General features: G+C 46.2%; 1 protein-coding gene across 1 annotated transcript in view; it reads left to right on the top strand.

Annotated features, from left to right (window-relative positions):
* The window catches only part of LOC126526149 (fatty acid synthase-like), a 141,158-nt gene that overhangs the window by 79,259 nt on the left and 37,884 nt on the right, over positions 1 to 24,015 (top strand). The window contains exons 17-20 of the mRNA XM_050174097.2: positions 1,651 to 1,866; positions 4,843 to 5,172; positions 6,274 to 6,393; positions 21,105 to 21,457. Coding sequence (XP_050030054.2) covers positions 1,651 to 1,866; positions 4,843 to 5,172; positions 6,274 to 6,393; positions 21,105 to 21,457 — 1,019 coding nt within the window. The remainder of the gene's footprint in view (positions 1 to 1,650; positions 1,867 to 4,842; positions 5,173 to 6,273; positions 6,394 to 21,104; positions 21,458 to 24,015) is intronic.

The following is a 24,015-nucleotide window of genomic DNA, read 5'->3' as shown; positions in this document are numbered from 1 at the left end:
AGTTGATCTTGAAGGTTTGAGCTGCGCCGCGCGGCCGTGCACCGCGCCGCTGCTTCATCTAGGGAGACCGTATTTTCTTTGCCTATAGCCTCACATTGCCAGAGAATGTGTCGAAGAGATGCTTGAGCCCTGCCGCATACTTTGCAGTTATCGTCTGAATAGATGCCTGCATATATCATGTTGAGGTGAACGGGGTTTGGGAAGGTCTTGGTTTGTAACCGCCGCCAGTCTGCCACTTGAGCCGTGTCGTGTTTGGGGTTAGGGGGTGGATAAACACGCCTGGAGTTCTAATAAAATTTTGTGATGCCACATTACCTGGTCATTCTGTCCCGTGTGTCCATCCCTCCGTTGGGTTTCCATCGCTCACAGAGGGTCCTTTCACGCGGTCGTGAAATATGAGGCCTCGGGCTACGCGGTGTGGACCTCCTTGTTTAGGTTGCGTTTAGGTTAGGAACAATATCACCCCCCTAGGGGGTAATATTGTTCGCTTTGGCTTTTATATAGCTTAGGCCTTCGGCAAAATTCTTCCTTATGCATAGTTTCTGGCCACCGTCTGGAAGTCACTAAGTACGTATCTGCAACTGGGGTTAACGATGGCTAAGGCTATCACCACCTCTTCCGCTACCTCGGGTTTTGTGCCGCGTAGACTACATGAACTGACCAATTGTTTGTCGGTATTGAAGACTGCCACTGCGAAGGCATGTCGAGCCTCGTATTCTGCCACGTCTACAGACAGCGCTTCCTTGTTCATACCAAAGACTTGTAATAAAGTCTTGGCTCTACCTTTTGACCGACCCTGATTGAGTTCGGAGTTCATGCTTTTGGGTCTATCAGCCTCATGGAGCTTTTCCCTGATCGCACTTGGGAGAGATGTCTTGTTGCCACGAAGCTTCTGATTGATTATCCAGAGTTTGTCCAGGATACTCCTGCCCGTTCGTGTCCTCGTTAGTCTCTCGAGTCGCGAGATTCGCTGTGCCTCTATAAACTAATCGAGCGTGTTGTGGACGTCCCGCTGTAGCATAAGTTCCATGCTAGTGCTATGTTCAAAGTCCAGTGCAATCTTGTGTGTACTCCTAATTGTTGGGCGCTGATTTTTTTATTGGTTTACCGCAATGGATACATATTCATTGGATTTCTCATTGCCAAAGATTCTTGCATGGTTTGACACCAAGCAAAGACGGATTCTTTGTAAGAAAACAAATGGGGTAACTAATTGCAATAATTGATATGTTGAAGTGATAAATAGAAATGAAAACGGCAGGAAAAAGAAATGGCGGGAGGTTGGTTTTAAACCATTAAATTCTCTTTGCCTCATTTTCATTTTTCTATAATTTACAATGGGCTGATTCTTGCACGATGTAATTGAGTATCAAGTTAAACAGTATTGTGAAACATGGAGTTACAGTCGAAGATTAATTAATCGTTAGATTCATAAAAGACTAAGTGCATTCAAATTTACACTTAAAGTTCAGAAGAAATTTATATATTCTGGTACACCTGCAGTTATATATGTTTTTTCCTACAAGTGTTCATATATTGGTGTTCCTATTTGATTACTGAAACACCATTAAGGACGTTTTTGGAGGATGTAGTGAGCAAAATTAGCACAGGTCGGTCATTTTACTTCTATGTCTCTCCATGGCCTGGCAGGTGGGGGGGCGAAGATGGCCACGCAGTCTGCCTACCTTGACGTCAAGACACGTGGAAACCTGTCGAGCCTACAGTGGTATGAGTCCTCGCTACGCTACCTCTGCCCATGCAACAAAACCGGCACCGAGGGACTGATGTGTGACGTGTACTACGCGCCTGTTAACTTCCAGGACATCATGCTTGCGACTGGTAAGGTCAACCAGGACGGCACGCTAGGTGAGCGCATCATTCAGCTGTCAGGGATCCGTGAGCCTTCAGCGCGACTCAAGCGGCACGGCAAATTATGATGAGGATGATGTTTATTGTCATGCATAATGGAAAAAAAGCGGAGACAGTCTAGTCACCTAGCCTGCTTCATTTATTCAGGTTTTACTACATCTATCGTTATGTAGCCTTTTCACTATCCGATCTCCGCGTTGTTACGCAATAAATGTCTCTCTCACTATATTTTACCATTACCTATGGTAGCAATGACACCGGTTGTATGAACACCTTCGCTGTCTTTTTTTTCTTACGACACTTCAATTGTCTCTTATCTCGACTGAACAACGCCATATTTGTCATCTTTCTCGGTTCCCACCTTTGTAATATCCTCAGTCAGTGTGTGTAATTTTGAGAGATGCTGCAGTGGCAATTTCTGAGAGTAGCCTCAAGTAGCGGCTGCTCGATCAAAGTAAGCTGCGATTGAGCACCTTCTACTGCGATACATTGTATCGCAGTAGAACGAAAACGCTGCAACAAGGGTGGAGCACGAGCAGTCGTCGACGCAGGTTTGTTGGGGGGGGGGCGCTTGAAAAGTCACTTCAATAAATTGCACAATAGCAAGAGGAAGTGAACTGTTGCAATTATTGTACTTTTCTGTACTGTAGTTTAGGCGGCAGTGTACCCACGTAATGGTTACTTTGTTTCGTCCTTCACCTGCTCAGTCATAGCGTTGTCCAGCGTTCCTGTGTACATTCTGTTGCAGGTTGTACCTATCTGTGCCTACGCTGTTTGCAAATTTTTTCCGAGAAATGTTTAGCCAGCGTACATCGTCCTATGAACTCTCACTTCGTCGCCCATCTCATTTCACGAACTTTGAGAAACCCACTTTTGGTTTGTTTGCTGTTAATGTATCAATTCTAACTCTTTACCAGCACAATGGACGGTCTAGGATATACCGCGACCTTGTTTGCTGCCGGTCTCCACATGGCTAGGCCAAGAAGGCGCCAGCACATTGATGACATGGGACACAGTGAATACAGGCACATTCTCAAATCGTTGAACGACAAAATTAATGCAGAAGTCAAGGCTTTACACAAAAATAAAGTGAGCAAAAGGAGTTCTGAAGTGGCAGTGCAATTCAATGAGCCGAGCTGCTAGCTTGTGCTACGGGTATGGTGAACTTTTTCTCTTTGAATAGCTTACGCCACAGTAAAAGCTGCACATGTCGTGGAGCACTTGGATAGCACACCTGTACTAGTGGCTCCAGCCCGAAGTAGCGTTCGCTCTACTGCAAATGATCACGTGCTGTGATTCGCGGGTCTGTGCTACCCGTCCTTCTGCCTGTACTTCTAACCTTTCTACCTCCCCTTTTCCCCAGTGTAGGGTAGCAAACCAGATTTTGACATCCAGTACATCTCCCTGTCTTTGTTCTTTCCCCTCTTTCTCTATGTTGCAATTATTCTATAGGCGTGAGAAGTACGCTCTTCTGGAAGGCTCACGCATGCGCAAATTTCCAAAATCTTGAGGTCCAACCCTTGGTATCTTCGATCAATCTCCTCCATCTTTCGAATCGTAGTCTGACCGATCAGGCGTTCCTCCCATTCGAAAGCCGAGGACAAGCACGCAAGCCGAAAACGCGACTTCCTCTCGTCAGAGGAAACGGCAGATGAGAAGCCATGTCACTATAACAAACCTGCGATTTTGCCTAACCAAAGTTCCAGGTGCTAAAGGGGAAAGCTACAGACTGCGCCGATGAGAAAGCGTTGGTTCAAAAGGGGGACAGCATACAGTAGCCTAGGTTTTCCCAGTTTACGTTGCAATCTTGCTCAATAGTGGCAATGCTGTGCCGTGATGACGGGGTAATAAACGCCCATCTCAACTGCCGCTTTGATGACAGGGCCCGGAGCTCCTGAGAGCACTCGACGCCGAATGGGAGTGATCGAAAAGAACCAGCCCAGCACAAGGCGCCCGCTCTCTTTCGACCACTCCAAGGCAACGCTGCTCGCAAGAATAGTCTAGAACACTCCCAATCGCCTAGCCGAAGATTCGAGAAGCGTCACGCATATACCCGCTCACTCGCTAATTCCCATAAGCTTCCACCAGGTGACACTAGTTATTGTCCTGCAATGGTAGTATTAAAATTGTCTTGGCATCTCCCCTGTGCGCGATCAAAAGGTGTTGTAGAAGTAAGATCTAGTGTATTCCAATGATAACAAGCTGTGCTAATGCGCGCTGTTCAGTAGCTTCGAGCATTCGCGCGCGTTAAGAGGGCACAGCTACAAGACTGGTGTGCGTCAATTTTGATGGCAGGGCGTGCGGTTTCATTCGAGTATGTCACCGATTAAGACCTTCAAGGTGGCGGGAATAAGACAATAGTGGATGGTAGGAAGTGCAGCCGGCTTTGTAAGGGCGCCCACGAGGTGAGCTCCTCAAATGGGGAGGGCGACGGAAGCACCAAGGACGACTGAATAACAGAGTTCATTGTCTGCCGCTAGTTACGTGATTTTGCTACAAAAATTTCTACGCATATGTATGTACATCTGACAGTTTATACGACAGTGAAGGTGCATAAGAATGTTTTCACACCATTCGGAACTGCCGGAAGCTCGGCATTGCTTATGACACAATGTGCCAATATAGGCATGAAGACCGCCGCAATGCGCGCGCTTTCGTGCTCCATTTTATTTTAAGACTAATATTTCATTTAATTTGTAGGTATCATCATCTGCTAGCAGCCACGTGTCTCTATAATATCGCACGCGTCAGATATTTTGAAACGTGAATTGTGTGATGCATAAAGGAAGAAAGGGGCAACAACATTCTGTAGGAGAGCCATTCGTCCTGCAACACGCATAATTTTGAAAATGATGAGCCCAGCTAATCACGTCATTAACGGACTTTCCCTTGTCAGGAGAAAGCTATGATCGCCAACGTATTTCTAGATTCAGCGCGGTATTTTGCATGCACTGATCTGGCCCAATTTTTCAGGTGACAGGAGCAGTGCCGGCGCTTTCCTGGGAATGGAGTTCTCAGGCCGTGACCCGAACGGACGGCGTGTCATGGGTTTGGTTGGGGGAAAGTCCATTGCGACCGTTCTCGTTGCCGACCCGATCATGCTGTGGGACGTGCCCGAATCGTGGGCTTTGGAAGAGGCTGCGACAGTTCCTATCGCATATTCGACAGCCTACTACGCCCTAGTGGTACGGGGTGCCATGCAGCCCGGAGAGTCGCTCCTGGTGCATTCTGGAAGCGGAGGCGTCGGGCAGGCAGCCATATCAATTGCCCTCTCCATGGGCTGCACCGTCTTTACCACCGTCGGTGAGTGTGACGTGTTCGGGCAGCAAGCTCAACATAGCGGATGCTGGTCGGGGCTTACGGGCATAAGTGAGCTGCGAATTCAGCTGTATCGCAGGCAACGCTCTAGAAGAATATTTGTGCAGGCGCATATTCAAAAACCATCCGTTTTTACCATAACGCACATCTATAATCAAGTTCTTCATTCCGACGGAGTACTGCCTAGAATAAGGATAGTTTTCACTTGAGCAGTCAAAGTAATATACTTTCTAATGTGATTAGCGTTGTTAGCCCACTTCATGCAGCCATTTTATATACCTTTAAATTCCTTTAAATGTTACAATCATTTTGTTCTTCTCCAATCATCATACGGAAGTTAATAATTATTTTGTTTTATTTTCTGAGCACCATAGTTGCTAATCGCAGTTTTCTACGAGAAGTATGCCTCATTTGTTAAGTATCTTGAGGAATAGTTGTATCAATTATAGGGTTGCCCATCTCGCTTTGATGGTCGTCAGTGGTATAATTAACACAAGGTACGTCATGAAGACCTTCAGCTTAGATGTTTCTATTCTTAGTGAACTTAAACTGCGCTAGGGATGAGACACCAAAGTAGGAGGCAACACGAACGCAGGACTCGTCCCTAGCGCAGCTTAAGTTCAAAACAGATGTCTTACCAACTAGCTTCCAAACACACTCTCCTTGAGTTCTAATCTTAGGTTCACTTTTCGCAACAAAATAAAGATTAACAGAACTTGGAAAAAGCCTTGCTCAATTAATGTAGTCATGGGTGTTCTAGGAGAATTGTTTTGATCTTATGTAGGAAACGTTCGTCCTACAACTGCACTCCTCGATAGTAATCTCAACTGGCCACTGGACGTTTGCTTCTCCGAACTCTGGCTGCGGAGCCGCGGCCAATACCTGACAGTTTCCAAGCATTCGATTCAGAAGTCAAATAGTCACTCGCATGAAACGTTTCTTACCTGAAAAAGCGATTTTTATTTCCGGATAGTTTAAACGCAAGGCTTCTCACCCTTAGGAACGGCAGATCTCAAACTGCTTGGCCAAAACAAAGCGATGCGAGTGGATCCGGTGTTCATTTACACATTCTTGCATGTTTTCCAGGTTCCGAGAAAAAGCGGGACTTCTTAAAACACCGCTTTCCACAACTAAATACCAGGCACTTTGCGAACTCACGTGACGGGTCATTCGAAGAACGTATCAAGCTGGAGACTGGAGGACGAGGTCAGTGCAAATTTTCTGGTGCTGAAGGTGAAAATTAAATTTCTCCCCACGGCAACAATTTAAGGCTGCATGCTATATGCGCAACTGGTGGCCAACGTTAACACAAGGTCAAACTTTGTGAGATTGTAGCTGTAGTCGTGGATGATAAGCACACCAATGTCTATTGCACTAGCCTGCGCTGTTGCTGGCCTTCTTAGGGTGTTTTTAGTGCGCGTTGGTACTTTAAAGCAATTCACGGTAATTGGCGCGCCTGAAACGTTGTTCATGTTTTTTCTTGTACACAAAGCGTTATCCCACAAACAACGAGAACATAAATATACAAAATATTTAGGATTATGATGTGGTAATTTTTATGACGCCAGGGCCGCGCATGGCCAAAGAACGTTCTTCGGCCATACGTGGCCCTGCCGTCAAGAGAACTCACAGTTCTGTGGAGTTTTCTTGGCACAGAGAACTCCACAGAACTGTGGAGTTCTCTGTGACAAGATCTTGGTGGTTGTGTATCAGTGATAAGTAATATGAAAGTGAAAAGGTTGGTAAGTCGCGTATTCCTTTGGTGCAACTTTAAAAGAACTTTCAAGAGCACTGCAGCCTCCTTACCTCCCTTGTGGACGAGTGATTAGTTGCCGGTGCTGTTTTGCTAAAAATAGCTATCGCAGCTACTGCTTCTATGAAGCAGTACTGCGACTTAGTTTCTCGGACAGATAATGAGTATACGTACATGTTTAAAAATATGAAACGGAGTTTTAGTGCTCAACAGCGTTTCACTAGTGACGAAAAGTGCTGGACGTAGATGAAGATTTCTTTGAAAGGCTGGCGAAAAGTGTTCGTGCCTTATACTTTCTGCCGCTCTAAATTCCAAAAGGACATGTATAACAGTAAATCTTTCATTACATGTGAATGTATGTGGTTCACCACACACAAGCATAAATTAGTAGGTGGCATATATTTGAGAATTTTCACAATAAAAGCTCCAGCCACCTCGCTCCGAATTCGGAGATTATGTTTTTAATTATGGTGGTACAGTGTGGAGTTTATTGTCGGATTTCTTGCCCCAGTCCCGCTTCTTTTCCCTCAATCTAGTTCGCATGTATACTTTGAGGTCTGCATATGAAATGCGGGAAAATCTCCAACATTCAAGATCTGCCACTGCAGCATTCCTTTCCTTCCCCATTACCCCCTATGTCTCGATCGTCTGATACCCAGTATTAGGTCTTACCGTTGAGTGCGGGAGTTGGCCAACGTTGAGGAGGATTTCGAGAACTGAAGGTTTATTCACATTATTTACAGTAGTAGCACAGAGTAATGAACAGTTATAAAGTCATCGACAGCCGTCAGCAAATCAGACGCTGCGGCCCGTGGCAAGAAGAACGAATGAATGAAGGAATAGCTCTTCTCCCTGTCTCTCGATTTTAACCACCTTGGTCTCTCGGGGTCACGTCATTTTCGGCCAAACGTCGAGCCAGCTTAGGTGACATCATTTTCCTCCACTGGTAGGCGCCTGTGCAAGTGCCGTCACATTCGGCCAATGGGGACGCTCCAAGGGCTCCGCTATCCGATGGGTGACTTGCGACCAGCGTTGCCCCCGGGACGCTCCAAGGGCTCCACTGACTGATGTTTGACTTGCCACTGGCGTTGCCTCCCTGGCTGCAAGCTCTCGGCTGGAACCGTGCCAGCCTCCCGTTGCACTTTCGGGAAGGGAAACAATAGCTCGACGTGTAGCGCATGAGGTGGGGGTCGCCAACGTGTCTGACGGGTCCGACAACGTGGTAGATGCGCCCCGGCCCACCATAATTGGAATGCGACGGCGATTGGATGCGGTCGGTGAACTTAAGTGATTCCAGGAAAGGGGTCCGTATGCAACAGCTCCTCCTCGCCCCGGAAGTTCGGAAAGGCCCGTGAACTCAATTCGCTGGTCATGAGGAATGCTGATGGTACATGTAGTGTACTGGTGACGAGCTTCGTGTGGCGAATTTCTGAATCCCGGGCCCTGAAGAACGTACGTAAAACAAACGAAACAACATAGCGCTGCACCACGTGCAAGCGTAGGTTCATCACCCCTGACTCGCCAGGCTCTTACTATGTCAAAATCAACCCTGTTTTTTTTTTCCTTTTTTCAATTTCGATAAAGCAGTTCCAAAAACCCTTCTAAACAGCTTTCCATATCTCCGCAAATGCGGACAAGGCCTGAGTGATATTGTCGTTGCGAAGGAAACGGGAGAAAGTTGAACAATTCATAAAAACAACTTTTATAGTTATACACAAGCAAAGTTTGGAAACTACAAGTATGACTTCCAGCCCATAATAACACTTCCTACTTCCTTAGTCAAAGAAAGCAAGGTAATACGTCGATCTACCGACACCAACCACGTGAAACCATCCACGTTCCCATTTAACTTGACCCTTTTGTAACGGACGGTGAAGTTATATTCCTGGAAAATTAGACTACATCAGAGCAAGCGTCCGTTTTTAGGCCTCATGTGTCTGAGCCAGGTCGGAGGACAGCGGACTGTCTCGAAAGTGAATTTCGCTCCGTAAAGATAATTTCTGGACCGCCCAAACTAAGCAGGCGCATTCTTTTTCGGAAGTGCTTTATGCTTCCTCTATGTATGTTAATTTTCGGCTAGCATACTGTACCGGATGGTCCGTCACGCCTTCGCCCAACTGGCTGAGGTTGTCATTCTGTCACTAGCGTCGCACTGCACGATACATTCCTTAGAATAATCGGGGTCCGAGTCACTGGTCGGCAGCTTAAATCCTCTTTCAGCTGCTGAAATGCGCTTTCTTTGGCCTCATTCCATCGAACTTTTTTGGGCTCTCCGTTTCGGACGGTGTCTGTCAGGGGGCTTGCTACCTGTGAGAAATTTGGAATGTACCGCTGGTAATATCCCATGATCACCAGAAAGGCTCTGACATCCGTCTTAGTTCGCGGTTCAGGAAAGTTATTGATTGGCCCTATCATTAGTTGGAGGGCCGCCGCGTTCCTTGTCCTACGACATGCCCTATGTAGGTAACTTGCGAACAACCGAACTTGCACTTTTCGGCCTTTACCGTGAGACCCGCATCTCGTAGACGTGCCAGCACTTTCCCGAATTGCTCCATGTGATCGTTCCAGCTGTTATAAAAGATGGCCACATCATCTAAGTAGGGAATTGCTTAATATTGTAGGTCTTTCAAAGCAATATCCATCACCTTGGAAAAGCTAAACAGTGCGTTCTTAAGCCCGAAACTTAACATTAGTGGTCGAAATGTGCCAAGTGGGGAAGTGAATGCTGCGTAGCGACTGAGCTTTCTGACATGGGCACCTGCCAATACCCCCTAACTAAGTCGATTGTTGAAATGTACTGGGCTCCGCCCACCCGTTCACCTCGTTCTTCTATGTTAGGTATAGGGTAAAGTTGGTTCCTTGTAATCCCATTCAGTTTCCTATAGTCCACACATGGAGGCGGATCTTTCCCACTCGCCTCTACGAGAATCATCGGGGAAGTTTAATTACTGACTGCTGGCTCACTAATTCCCAACTCAAGCATTCGTTTGATCTCTACTTCCATTATTTCTCGCTGACGAGGTGAAACCCGGTACGGTATAAATTGGACGGGCTCGTCTGATGTCAACTCAATCTCATGAGTAATGAGCGTCGTTCACCCCGGCCGGCTACTGAAGCACTGGCGAAATTCCTCAAAGAGTTTTTGGAGGTCGCTTACTTGATCAGCCTCGAGGGCCCGTCGGTTTATGGACAGATTCAGGTTGTCCTCTATTGAGCGTTCCGCATCTCTCACTGTCGCTAAACGTGGAAGTTTGACCGCTACATCAGACGCGTTTACCACCATGTTCACAACCTCTTCCTTTTCACATAAGGGTTCGTTAAATTGCATTGGCAAATGATTCCTTTATTCCTTTTTCCGGGAACTTCTAGGGTGTAGTTAGTCTCCGATATCTTCTGCATAACCTTTACGGGTCCGTCCCACTGTACCTCAAGTTTGCTTTTTTCGTGAAGGCCTTAGGATCATGACCCTGTCGTCTACCTTAAATGTTCGCCTACGCGCATTTCTGTCATAGTACGCCTTCGCGGTTTCCTGGACCTCCTTTAGGTTTTTTTCAACCATTTCTCGCGAGACACTTAAGCACTGCATCAATTTTAAAGCGTCACTCACCACCGTCTGGCTTTCCCCTGTTCCTTCCCACATTGCTCATAACATACTGAGGGGGGAACGGATCGTCCGACCCTACACCAGCTCGGAAGGAGTGAACCCCTTTGCCTTATGTGGGACCGTTTGTGGGTAAAGAGTCCTGCCAGTCTGCTTTGTGTTCATGGCACAATGCACGCGACACCCTCTTGAGCACCAAGTGCATCTTCTCAACGCTGTTTGATGGTGGATGGTACACGTAGCTGTGTATCTGCCGCACACCACACCTTTCTAGGAACGTCGTGGTTAAAGCACTTGTAAACACCGTCCCCTGGTCATCCTGAATCTCTGCAGGAAAACCGATTCGCGCAAACGCGGAAAACAGAGCGTCGACTACCTCGGTGGAGCACAGTTCTTTCAAAGGAATCGCCTTAGGAAACTTTGTCGCGGGACAGAGCATGGTCAAGAGTTACTTGCACCTTGATTAGCTCGACCGCAAAGGCCCGACTGTGTCGATCATCAGCCGGCAGAATGGCTCCGTGATTAAGGGAACCAACTTTACAGGCGCCTTGCGTTTATCTCCCGGCTTCCCAACTCTGTGACACACGTCACAGGACCTTACATAATTTTCCACATCCCTAAAGCATCATGGCCATTCTAAAAAGAGCCTCTCCTTCATTTTGTTGATTCCTAGATGGCCCAACCAGCCATTTCCGTCCGAGACAGAAATTCAGGAGATCCACGCGATACCTCTCCGGAACGATTAACTGACCGAGCATACGACCCCTACAATCTCAGTAGTGTCTATACAGCAGTCCTCCCTTTTTGTGGATGGTAACGTTGCGCCTAGCTAAGCCCTGTTTTGCGTTGTTGTGTAAATGTGTCAGAGTCTGGTCCCTCTGTTGCTCCTGGCTGCGCGACTCCCTGTTCACCTGGAGAAGCCTGTCAAAGCGAACAGACGCAGGTAAATGTACAGAGCTGCTCTCCCTTTCTTTTACTTCCACTGACAATCTTTCTTCGCTACGCAAGTTTTCTACGGGGATAATTTTAATTGGCGCGTCTGCTGTCAGACTGTTTTATTTTCCTCCGTTGTCCGTGGTTCTACTAGGGATTACGCTTTCTCGCGTTCCGCCACCGCTTCGCTGGGGTCCTCGGTAAGCTAAACGGCGATTTGGCGCGCTCGCGAGAGTGTTAATGCCTGCACCCTTCCTTCCCCAAATTCCTTACCGCGCTCCCGTGACGAATGCTCCGATTGGTTTGGAAAGAGATACGGGTAGTCCATTGGTAGCGCCTTCGAAACGCCTGCCTCTGTCTCTAATTCTCCGAAAGGACCGGAAATTGTCACTCGTGCTATTGGCAGCCACACGCTGTGCTCCTCTAGCACTGACTTGATTCAAGTTACCTTCCCTGTATAGACCTTGGCATTTACAAAAGAAGGGTGAACTAGGTCCATGGTGGCTCCACTGTCCCTTAATACCTTACAGCTTTTCCCGCTAATCGGCAGGTTCAGGAGGTATGGACGGAGAAGCTCCAAGCTTTCGTCGCTTCCGCCCACATAGGAAAGCACTACCGGCTTTTTTTTGCAAGCCGAGGCATAGTGACCTAGGCCCTAGCACTGATAACATTGGACCGGTCGCCTCTTCTCGAACTCTCGCTTATCAGCATTCTTTGTCCCCTCTTCCGTAGGACTGCTAGCTCCTTTATCGTTGTTCCTTTCCTGAGTTTTTTTCATCGACTCACGCAATCTTTGTTTATGTTCCACCGATGAAGATGCGTACAGTACCAAAGCATTAGCAGCCCTACATTCTGTGTTCGTCAAACGAAAAGACATTAGTCTTGAAAAGGTCAACAAAGAGGCTCGTAGAGACCCGTGGGCTCTGTAAGAACTTTAGTCGTAATCTAAATAATGCTAAGGGATTCCATCTGCAAATGTTCGTTTCCGCGAAAACGCACAGGGAGAATTGTCCGTTCCGTGTGATTATTTCAGAGAAAGTCTGTTGGCAGAAATCTGTAGCGTATTTCATGCACACAAAACTCAAAATATTGACTATTGACTATCCTTTTATGAATAGCAGTACTGATGAGGTGATCAATTTTTTGAAAGCCAACACCAATGAGAACTCCTGTGCCTTTTCGCTTTACATTAAGGATCTTTTTTTTTTCTCTTTACCGCATGAAGAGCTGTTTGAATACGTTTAGGACGCCATTGACAATCACGGTGGGGGAGATTTGAGAATGAAGCCGGTCTATCCGCTAATCAGTTCTTAGAACCTGTAAAATTTTATTTGTCATCTACGTTCGCCACTGGGGTGATTCAACGTTCTTACAAAATGAAGGCGTTTGCATAAGACGTTGCCTCGCCCCAACTTTAAGTGACATTTTTCTTGCACGTTATGACACGATTCTTTGCTCTCGCTTGGAAACAGCGGTTACAAAAGTGTTCGAATATGCGGATGACTATTTGGTGATTCTGAAACGTGAGAGTGATTGTGCCGCGACTGCTACATCGACAATGTGCTCCGTTTTCCGCGAATGCCTAAAATTTATCACCTTGACATGTGAAGAGCCTGTCGAAGGACATATTAGGTTCTTAGACCTCACCCTTCATGTTTTAAGCATCCATACATGTTGGTGTTATAAGCCAGGAAGAAAGAAGCCCCTTTTTCCATACGCATCTCCACATTCAAAATTAGTTAAAAGGGGAATCATCCACCTCTGTTTTAAAAATACACTTCTGAAATCCTGCCAGCATCTTGTGCAAAAAAGTTTCGATGACCGTGTTTCGCGTTTCGGCGCATCTGGCTTCCCTTTGCAGTTGCTTATTGCGATGGCTAGCAGCATGTTAAGAAAAAGCAGAACTAATAGTGCTGATGCCGCCATGCAGCCAGGCATAAGTAAAAATGCGGTAGTGGTGCCGTATCTCAAGACGATTGCAGAAAGAGTTGGAGGGGACGTTGTTTCTTCAGCCCCACAAATACTTTCTAGCTTGTGGGCGAAAGCTAAAAACACCAAGCAGAAACGCAATGCTTGCGATATAAATCATCGCGAAAAGTTTGTTGTCCCATGTGTGGAAGGTGTAGTTTGCTGCATTATACTGTCATGCGCGAAAGAATATTTCCGACAAACTGGCAAATGTCTCAAATATCGTTTATGAGAGCACTCAAACAATGTTGATAAACGCGCAGTAACTGCTCATCTTGCTGTAAAACGCATGCGTTGTGGCTGCAAACCTTTGTTTAAAACAACTAGATTGGTGGGCAGGCATTCTGATCAACAAGGCAAAGCGTAGAGGCGTTTGAAATGAACGGAATCAAATGCTGCGTGAGCTGCCCAACTGTCGCGTTGTCAGGGACGGAGATACTGTTATTATCACGGTAGCGGTGGCTTATTACACTGTTAAGCGATCTGTGATGTTGGTGTAACGTTACACTCCCTTTCAGTCTTTTATTGTACGGTGCTATGTGAACTGTGAGCAAATGCAATAAAGCATCAGTAGTTAGTAGCACTGTGTCATGTGTGCCTTCTCTAGCGTCGTGCGTTTCTTTGCGCTTAAACTATTAACATGCAATACCAACACGCCCACCAGTCTGTTTTGTCGAAAAGGGCCATCGCATGTGGAGCGACCATATATTTAATTCAACATAATTGCTTGAAGTCAGGCTAGTCCTGAAAGCACCTATTGCCAGGCGAATTCCTAGACTGTGGGTAATGCCGACAATTTTCAGCGCGCTCTTAGGAGCTCACTGATAGACAATCCAGCTATACTCTAATAGGGATGCTACAAGGCTCACGTACAGGTAGTTAAGTCCTTTTCGCTCACTGCCCCGGCCTGTGTGGAACAAACGTTTAGGTATTGTCATCATGCTTAGACACTTTTCCTGCATATACATTAAGGGAGGGACAAATGTAAGTTTAGTGTCAAGTATAACGCTAAGACTCTTACGCTCTTTGTCCACACCCAGGCGTTCTCCGAGTAGCTCTATCACAGGTTTTAATGTCAGAACGCACGTTCTAGACAATAAAACGCAAATTGTTTTTTTACCCATTGAATAGAAAGCCGCTTTCGTACATCCATTTTCGCAAATGGTTTAGTTCAAGGTCGTCTTGCCTTTCAGAAATGGCAAGGTTACAAAATTTAAATCGCAATTGCACATCGTCCACGTAAATAGAATGAAATATAGGGTTTTGTAGCGATCCTCCGAGTGTATTTATTTTAAGGTGTGCAGCATAGCACACCTCCTTGTGGTACTCCTGTTTCCAGCACACTGTTTCGACAGCATTCCACCTACTTTCACGCGTTATGTATGGTCTGACCGATAGCTTGCAGTCACATTGAGTATTTTTTCTCTGTTGCCCATTGCGCTGAGATCTCTCAATATCACGCAGCGCCATGTGGTTTCATCCTCATTTTTCATGTGAATGGAAGCTGACAACAACTATTGTTTATGTACAAAAGCTTCCCGTATGTTTGCTTCAATGTGGACTAGGTGGTCGGTAGTAGATCTGCCTGCATGAATGCACATCGCTGTGTATCCAGTAATCTGTTCTATTGTGAGAAGTGTAATGCACGACCATTAACCATTTTTCAGACTTTGAAAATGGACCTAGTGACTGCGACTTGCCTATAATCTTCTTAGCATAAACCGATCTTTTCCTTCATTAACAATGGGAATGACAACAGCTTCCTTTCATGCTGAGGCTATATGCCCTTCACACGAAATTCGGTCCCAGAGTGAAAGCGGGGGATATAATGTGTTTCGGTGCATGTATTTAAATATTTAGCGAACGTAATGTGATCCTGGTGGGGTCCTTCTGCAGCAGGTTATAGATGCTTTAAACTCTGTTATGTCGAAGGAACGATTGTACGCTTCATTCGGCCCAAATCTACACTCTATCGGCTTGCGTTCAGACATGGCTATATATCGCATGACGATGTAGTGTGCAGCACTACATATCTACTCATATTGCGTGCCTAGCGTATCGGCTTAATCTTTGAAGCTGTTTCCTTGATCATTCACTAAGGCAATTTATAGCGCTGCTGACCTGTCACTTTTCTCAGTCAGTTCCACACTTTCGCTTCGCTTCTATAGGTATCTGTGCTGGATGCGCATGTCTGCTGGCTTTATCGTTTATCAGCTTTATCATAACGTCGTGTTCATCTTCCTTCCTAGTTTATGCGCTTAATATTTACTAGATTTTTCACTTTTGGAGACTGACGAAGCAAGCCGCAAGCCTTATTCTGTTTCTTACAAGCATTTCTAGTGTCATCATTCTACGGAGGTACGCGCCTTTTCTTCGGAGTCCCATTAGTTTGTGGGCAGGACTCTAATGCAGCATCCACGATAAAAGCGGTAAAATACACAGCACCATAGTTTATGCTAAATTCAATAAGAATGTTTTGAGGCATATAGGTTCGTTCTTTAATTGTTTTACAAATCTGCCTATGATACTATCCATTGACGAGTATGTAGAGAACAATCGTGTTCTGTGCTTTTCAGACAAATTTAGAAATTGTCACTTACCATATGTATAATCCGTTACGTCCTATTCAAGGCAGGGTAGAAGCATGGCGAAAGAGAAAGCTAAATCGATGTCAGAGTAACGATTATGTGTCGTGCTATAAAAGGTGGCCCCTTTTTTTAAAGGCCAGGCACCCGAATTCAAGTGGTACCACTCTATAACAAGACCCCTCGCCCCATACCGTGGATCACCGCAGATCAGATTGTGTGCGTTCGTCTCCGAGTACTACAAATGGCTCCGGAAGATGATTTATGAGAGACTGGAAATTTAAGCTGTTGAGGCTATACGCAGGCGGGTTATATATGGAGCTGATTGTTACAAGCTTACTATGTATATTAGCACGAATCCTCGCTACCTCGATAGGAGTCCGAAGTATTAGTGGTTGGCTAGCAATCGAGTTTACAGTTATGATTACAACGCCACCTGATGAGGCCAGAACATTCTTGCGATTATTACGAGTTATCATATATGGATTCAGAAACTGTATCTTAATTCATGCTAGATTTGATAAGTGCATTTTCGGTTATATTTCCCTGGCAGTTCCTTAATGTCAACAAGGTTAGGCCGTAGACCTCCAACATTCTACTGAATAAATTGCTTCGCCATAATAACAAAAAAGACTAGAAGTGTGGTCTTGCTAACAATATTTACATTTATGTCATGTTCTCGTTTCAGGGAGTACTTATTCTTTATTTTCTTTTGGGATACGCTCATGAGACCTGCGCCGCTCCTATGACACCGATGGTGCCGAGGTAGCTGGAGTTGTGTCTATTGCCTCCTGGGAGGCTCAGGATGAAGGCTATAAGCGCAGAGAGACATGTATTTTAGGCCTCCCCTCATGAGGCGAGGCCCTTAGGGCCACCGAGCCACTAGGCCGCTGGCCCTTTGATGATGGCAGAGTAGCAGCTGCCGCATCTGACTTGGGGGTGTAATGCGGAGCCGCCGGCCCAACGCGTGAGGTCTTAGTGGTCGCCACAGGCTGCTGTGACACTGCCCCCTTGTCTGCCGTCAGCGTAACTAGTGCAGTGAACAATCTACAAACGATTTCGTGCTTCCTTGAAAGATATTTTTCTTTCCTTTCGATGTTATACCTTTTCCTTTTTTCCCCGTTGGTTATCCCCGAAACTACGGCGGGTCCCCACCGTGGGAATTTGCACAGTGGGGCGCGTGTTTGTTAAAGTCGTGAATTGGATGGTCAATGTCACCGTTCTTTGCAGAGCTGAGCCGCCCGGCAGCTTAGAAATATGTGGCCCTATCTCTGGCATTTGAAACTTCTCCGTGGTGTCGGTATCCGTGGCCTGATCCCTGCTTTGACGTTTCAAGTTACTCGGGAAGTCGGCTAGAGCCGAAGGTCAAAAAGAGGTGGTTGGTTCGTATTTCTTTGTCATCATGCCGAATTTCGATTCTTGCCACATGTAGCCCGTTAAGCCATTTCCACCCCTCTAGCTATCCTACTTCACCAAGTTGAATGGAATCATCGTCTGTGACTACCACCCCATGGAGAGTATTCATGAATTTATGCGGTTTGACTGTGACCGGAACGCCTCCGAATTCTCAAGCTTGGTTAATTTGGCATGTTTACTGTTGCAGTGGATTTCAAAAACCAGATCTCCACTTGCCATTTTCATAACATTATAGCCTGGGCCATGCCTTTTTGCAAGGCATTTCAGAACAAGGAACGGCCAAATTACTCGAGTTGGTTTGTCTTGTTCGCTGTGCAGCACATCTAAATGAGAAAAGTTGTCTATGGTTTGGCTCGGGAATTGAAACGTGACATTGGCGCGCAATGTCTTGTGAGGACGATCAGGAAGCGGAGGAAAAGGAGTGCCCATGACTTATTTTGTTGCTATTCAGCAGTGGTGGTAGCGCCCACCACCGAACCCAATAAGGGGATGCTACAAGGTTTGTGAAACACTAGCACATGGCAGCTTTACATCAGTACTCTAAAGTAGTATAATATATCCAATGGGTGGATATAATACACAAGGTTAACCTAGACCTGCAGGAATATAGGAAAATTATGGGAAAGTAGTTTAAAGGCGAGGAAGGAAAAGAATACAGGAGAAAAATATCGTAGAGGAAGAGAGGAAAAGGTGACCGGTCGATTTCCGCCAGATAGGTCAGCCCGGAGGTGCCGTCTACGTGAAACGAAGGCCAAAGAGGTATGTTGCCTCTCCCTAGGGGCCTTGAGGGTCCAAACACCAGGCATTGACTCGTCCCCAAGGCCCCCTTTTCCTCAACCACGGCTATGATGCGCAAAGCTGTACGCGGGAGGGTCCAAATCTCATGCGCTCAATTACGTGGTGTCGCGACACAACAAACGCCTGCTGACGCAGATGCCCCGACGGGGTATAAGAAATATACACCCAAGTATAAAGTTGGTTTGATTGCTCGGCTAAATACAAAGATAACTCATTCAATCTTCGATGGAACAGTAGACACGAACGGCAACGCTGAGAATGTCATGAAGAAGGGCAAGTATATTAAGGTAAACACTGCTTGCTTGCCTGAAATGCACTATGTCTTCGCAAGCGTGAGTTTGGCCATTAGCATTCTTATGCCAGAGGTGTATCTAGGTAACTTCAATAAGTATTAACAGATGCTCATTGAGTACACCTGTAGGCCGCCTACCATAATGTTCATGCCTAATATCGAGTTCGAACACCAAGAGATAACCCACCCATGTATTCACCCCTTAAAGCACTTTATGGTAGCCAACAAAAAGCCCCGTCGCTTAATTCAATCTTCAGAAGAACGCTGTGTTCCAGGTATTTTTTCTCTTTACTTCTACTTGTTGCTCGCGAGATCACATCTGCAATAGACCTTGCGTGCGGAAATAGCGGTATAAGCATTTTAATATACCTACAGGGAATATATAAGCTTACCCTGGAAGTCACAGTCAACTATTCTGCTTCTCACATCTGCCCCTCCTTTCATCGCCTCTAAAGTCTACAAGTATAGAAAATTTGCTGTGATCCCCAAAACAAGTAGAATCTGCAGCGCGAATAAATGATTTAGAATCTGAAGTATGACAGGGCAGTATCGACACCTTTAAGCAGACCATATGCTTTACTTACACAAGAGCGTGCGCATTAATCATATTAATACTTCAAGGAGCAATTACTGATGCCGCAGTATGCACAATATATAACAGCAACCCATTCTCATCCACGTGCGTGAGTGCTTCGCAACTTGCATAGCCTACACTTTCTGAAACATAGTGCTTTCTAAGTTACCCCCGAGCACGCGTCCCGACAAATGAAAGGAGTCAACCACTTCCCCTTGAACGTTGAAAAAATTTGTGCCCGCTTCTGGTGCAACGCACCGAAAATTCACGGGTCCTGGAGGCTTCAGCCTGCCGAAGATGCCCGCTTAGGAGTCTTCTTTGCTGTGTTTTTATTAACTGTTATTTAGGCAGGTTGCTGCGATCTCCTTTAGTAATGATCATTTATGTATACAGAACCAATTTCGGAACGAACTGTCCTCCCGTATAAAACCTTCACCACTTGTGCGCTACATGGTGGGTACATGGCGAGATTGGATATAAAGCCGGAGCTTCCCTCCTTTCACAAAGCGCTCTTCCTTCCGAGATTCAGTCCGATGCACGAGCACATATCCCAAGGATATTCGCTCTTTGTTTCTCTTTATCATCGACTTCCGGATGCCCCGTCAATCATTTTTGCTTCCGTTAGTAGTAGGTAACTAGCCATAGATATGCTCTTCTTAACGTCACAATTTTTCCTTCTCTTTTTAGAAGTAATAATTAGTGAATATCATGTGCTGATTCAGTTAATGTGTGTGAAGCATCTTCAAAATAATGCTGCATTGATTTCATGTTATCCCACTCGAAAGCCCAGCGCAGGAAGGAGACGAAGGGATCGAGACAAAAAAAAAAAAAAAAACCGGAGAGTTCAGAAAACTACTATAAAACCGCTACTCTCGAAATTCTCTTATCTACTTAGGTCCGTTGTGCTGCCATCTCGATGAAAGCTAAAATGAACCTGGAAGATGGGGCTCTAGCTCTTGAGTCAAGATGTCGAATCATGGTAAAATTCTAGATAATACAGCACGAACTTGCCAATTTATCAGGTAACGCGTGCTTCCCGCTTCTTCAATTGAAGTACACTTTTTTACGTGCCGGGCCGGAAATCAGTCTGCTTTCCAAATCAGCATTACCTGGATTTCCTTGAATGCATGACATTGCAGAAACGGCTCTTGATGTCATTTGATCCGCGAAAGCTGGGAGTCCCCACATCAAGGGATGAATGCACACCTTACCGCTCACAGCAACAAACTTTGTAAATATTGTGCACACCTTGAAAATAGAAGCACTGGATGAAACCATTGATTCACGAACCTTCATCTCAAAGTGACTGAAATGCCACTTTCATAGTATTTACTTCAATGTGCCTAATACGTTGTGCTTCTTTGAATGTTTACTCTACCGTTTTATTATTAACGCAATGAAAATGCCGAAAATCGCGTTTTTTCTCGTTTCTTAGCGTGTATCACTGTTATGAACTGCTGACATGTACAAGTGCGAGGACTACTCGCAGCGTAAAACACGCACTGTCTAACATTACTCCCGGCCCACAATCACCTTTGCCGAGCCCACACGTTACAGCATTGTGACGCGACCTAAGGCAGCTTAAGGTGGCATAGGGGCAGTCCTTGTGGACGGCGGCCTAATGGGTATTGTTTTGGGTAATCGGATTGTTTCTCATCAGTAAGACATTTGTTCAAATCGCGCTAGCAACCGCAAAGTAAGGGCATCGCTTTAATAAACATTTTACTAACTCGCCGTGAAAAATAGGCGCGGGGTATCACTGAACTGTTGTGTCATTACGAGCCAGTCCACGCAGAACTGTACTTTTGACCATAGCAGTAAATATGGTCCATTGTAGCAGTGACGGGATCATATATGCTAAGTCGCCGCGTTTATTTCCGGCTTTAAGTTCTCACGAAGCCATTCCGCTTACATACACACTTTCACGTAGTCCACTTTTAAAAGCGCCCTCGCCATAAATTACACCAAAACCTTTCTACGCTGCGCCTTCATCTCAGGCGTGGACCTGGTGCTGAACTCGTCTGAGGAGAAGCTGCAGGCCAGCGTGCGGTGCTTGGCGCCACATGGCCGGTTCCTAGAGATCGGCAAGTTCGACCTGTTCGAGAACAACAGTCTAGGCCTGTCGGTCTTCCTCAAAAATGTCACCTTCCACGGAGTCATGGTGGACAACCTGCTGCGTGATGACCCCGTCACTACGGCTCACAAGCGTCGCATCGTGGAGCTCGTCCAGAAAGGAATCGATTCTGGAGTGGTCCGTCCTCTGGATGTCATCAGGTTCAACCTAGACGAGACTGAGCAGGCTTTTCGTTTCGTTGCCTCCGGAAAACACATAGGAAAGGTTGTTATTCAGGTAAGTTCCGGTTCAATGGAAGTGTGTACGTTGCAGTTTTTAAAGAGATATAGGGACAATTACCCGTGAAATATCTCAATAAAGGTAGTCCCAAGATAGCTGGCAGTGTTACTACAAGCTTCCAAAAAGATTAAAGGAGCAGGACTTCATTCATTTTTTCCTCACTACGTCGACCGGACCTTTTGAATCACGGCGCACCTATTTCGCTGAGCGGTGACCATTGAAAGGTGCAGGCACAATGTGTCCGATATTTTTTTTCGTAGCCACGTGCTTATGCATCTCGTCAACCAATCTTAGCTATAAAGGTATTTTAATTTACCTCAACAATACTTGTTGCAGGAATATTTGGTTCATGGTATCAGCTAAAATTATAAACAGTGCAAAAAATGATTGTTTCTTGTGTTCAGTACTGAGCGTGTTTTATTCTGTGCGTTTTTATGATTTTATTTTGTACGATATCAGGTATTCTTCAAACGTGAATCTTAACTTTCTGTTTTCTTTAACATGTATAACAATTTTATCTCGATGGTATCTGTAGCTGTGGGCAAAAATTTCATACATGTTTTATGTAGGATAGCGGTCCATTATTGTTGAGGGCCATACTATTAGTATGTGCATTTGTTGATAGACTGCTGAACAAAAAGAAGCACATTTCTTATGCGGCGTACCTGAATAGTGAAATATAGCAGGTTTCTTTACGTTTAGGTTTTCTATCTAAAGCTGGCCTTTTGAAAAGAAGAAATTGGGTTAGTTGGTGCTGGTTTATGGTTGTGGAGACTGAGAACGACGAAAGAGAGAGAGTGAACTTTAATGAGCACCAGCAGTTTAGTCGGCTCGGCCTAGGCCTCCCACGATGGGACGTCGAGGTCTTGCCTTATCGCCGCATGGTAGGCCTGCTGGGTCGCCCAGAGTTGGTCGTCGAGATGGGAGGTGCGCAGGGCGGCGTACCATCTCAACGAGAGGGTCACGGGATTAACGTCTGGGTGTTGATGTTTGCAATCCCATAGAATGTGGGGGAGTGTTGCTAATTCCGTTTTACAGACCTTGCACGTTTGGCTCGGGTAGATGTCGAGGTATGTGGTGTGATAGCGTGTGAGGGAGGGGTATGTATTGGTCTGTGACAGGCGAAGTGTGGTCGCCTGTGCTCTGTTTAACTTGCGGTGAGGGGGGGGGGGGGATGGTTCTTCTTGCGAGGTAATATGACTTCACAAGGTCGTTGTATCTTGTAAGGCGGTCGCGTCCTGCGGGTGCACCTGCACGTCTCCGGCACAGTTGACTAGTCCTCGTGCTACGGAGTGTGTAACCTCGTTGAGGTTGGTGAGGTGCGGGTGGACAACGCCGGCGTGTGCTGGGATCCAGACGAGGGTGATTTGATTTTCAAACGAATGCGGGGCTTGTTGTAATATAGGGAGTGATTGCTGAGAAATACGACCCTTGATGTAGTTGTTGATTGCTGCGCGAGAATAGCTCAGTATGGTGTGACAGGCTGGGTCAAGAGTGGCCAGGGCGATGGCCACTTTCTCGGCCGTCTTAGCATTTTGGGTAACGATGCTGGCAGCATGTCGGAGCAAGCCGCCTGCTGTGGTAACCGCCGCAAAGCGCCGTCGATCTTGGTACTCAGCTGCGTCGACGAAGGTCACGCCCGCGGTGTTGGCATAAGCTTTGATGAGGGAGGTAGCTCGTGCCTTCCTTGCGTTCTTTGTTTTGGTCTGGGTGCATGTTTTTGGGAAAAGGGTCAGCGTGTATCCATTGCTGAATGTCGCGTGGTATTGGGTGTTTGTCTCCATGTTGACGGTGGTAGGTGATATCTAGCTTGGTTAGAACGCCGCTCTAGTTGAGAGCGACGTTGGGCTTCGATTAACTCCTCTAGCGTGTTGTGGATGCCTAATTTTAGTAGAAGGTCCGTGCTGGTGCAGTTGGGTATTCCTAAGGCCTGCTTATAGGCTCCTGTGATGATGATGTCCAGTTAATTTTTTTCAGCTTTGTACCAGTTGAGAAAAGGCGCAACGTAAATAATGTGAGAGATGATAAAATATTGGACAAGGCGGATGAGGCTTTCTTCCTTCATACCCCCTCGTCGGTCGGTCACTCGTTTCAGCAGTCTGGATGTGTGGGTGGTCTGGCGAATGATCTTGGAGATAGCCGTAGAGTTAGCTCCGTTGGCTTCTATGGTCATACCAAGAAAGCGGATGCTAGGGACCACGGGCATGGGTCTGCCATCCCTCAGGTGGAGTTCGATTTCCATGTATTGGCGTTTATTCGTGGAGCCCCGTGGGGGGCGTCCACGGAGTGTTGGGTGGTATAGGAGAAGCTCCGACTTTTCTGAAGAACAGCGGAGTCCCGTGCCTTCGAGATAATTTTCTACGACGTCAATGACGTCTTGTAGGGCAGTTTCGATTTGGCCGTCACTGCACTTTGCAGCCCAGACTGTAATGTCATCGGCGTATATGGTGTGTTCAATGCCGTCGAGTTTTTGTAGTTCTTGTGCTAATCCGAACATAACGAGATTAAACAGTATTGGATAAATGACAGAGCCTTGCGGTGTGCCCGTGCTGCCG

This window comes from Dermacentor andersoni, chromosome 8 (genome assembly GCF_023375885.2).
Source record: "Dermacentor andersoni chromosome 8, qqDerAnde1_hic_scaffold, whole genome shotgun sequence".
NCBI classification, from domain to species: Eukaryota; Metazoa; Arthropoda; class Arachnida; order Ixodida; family Ixodidae; genus Dermacentor; species Dermacentor andersoni.
This window is presented reverse-complemented; position numbering and strand designations above follow the sequence as displayed.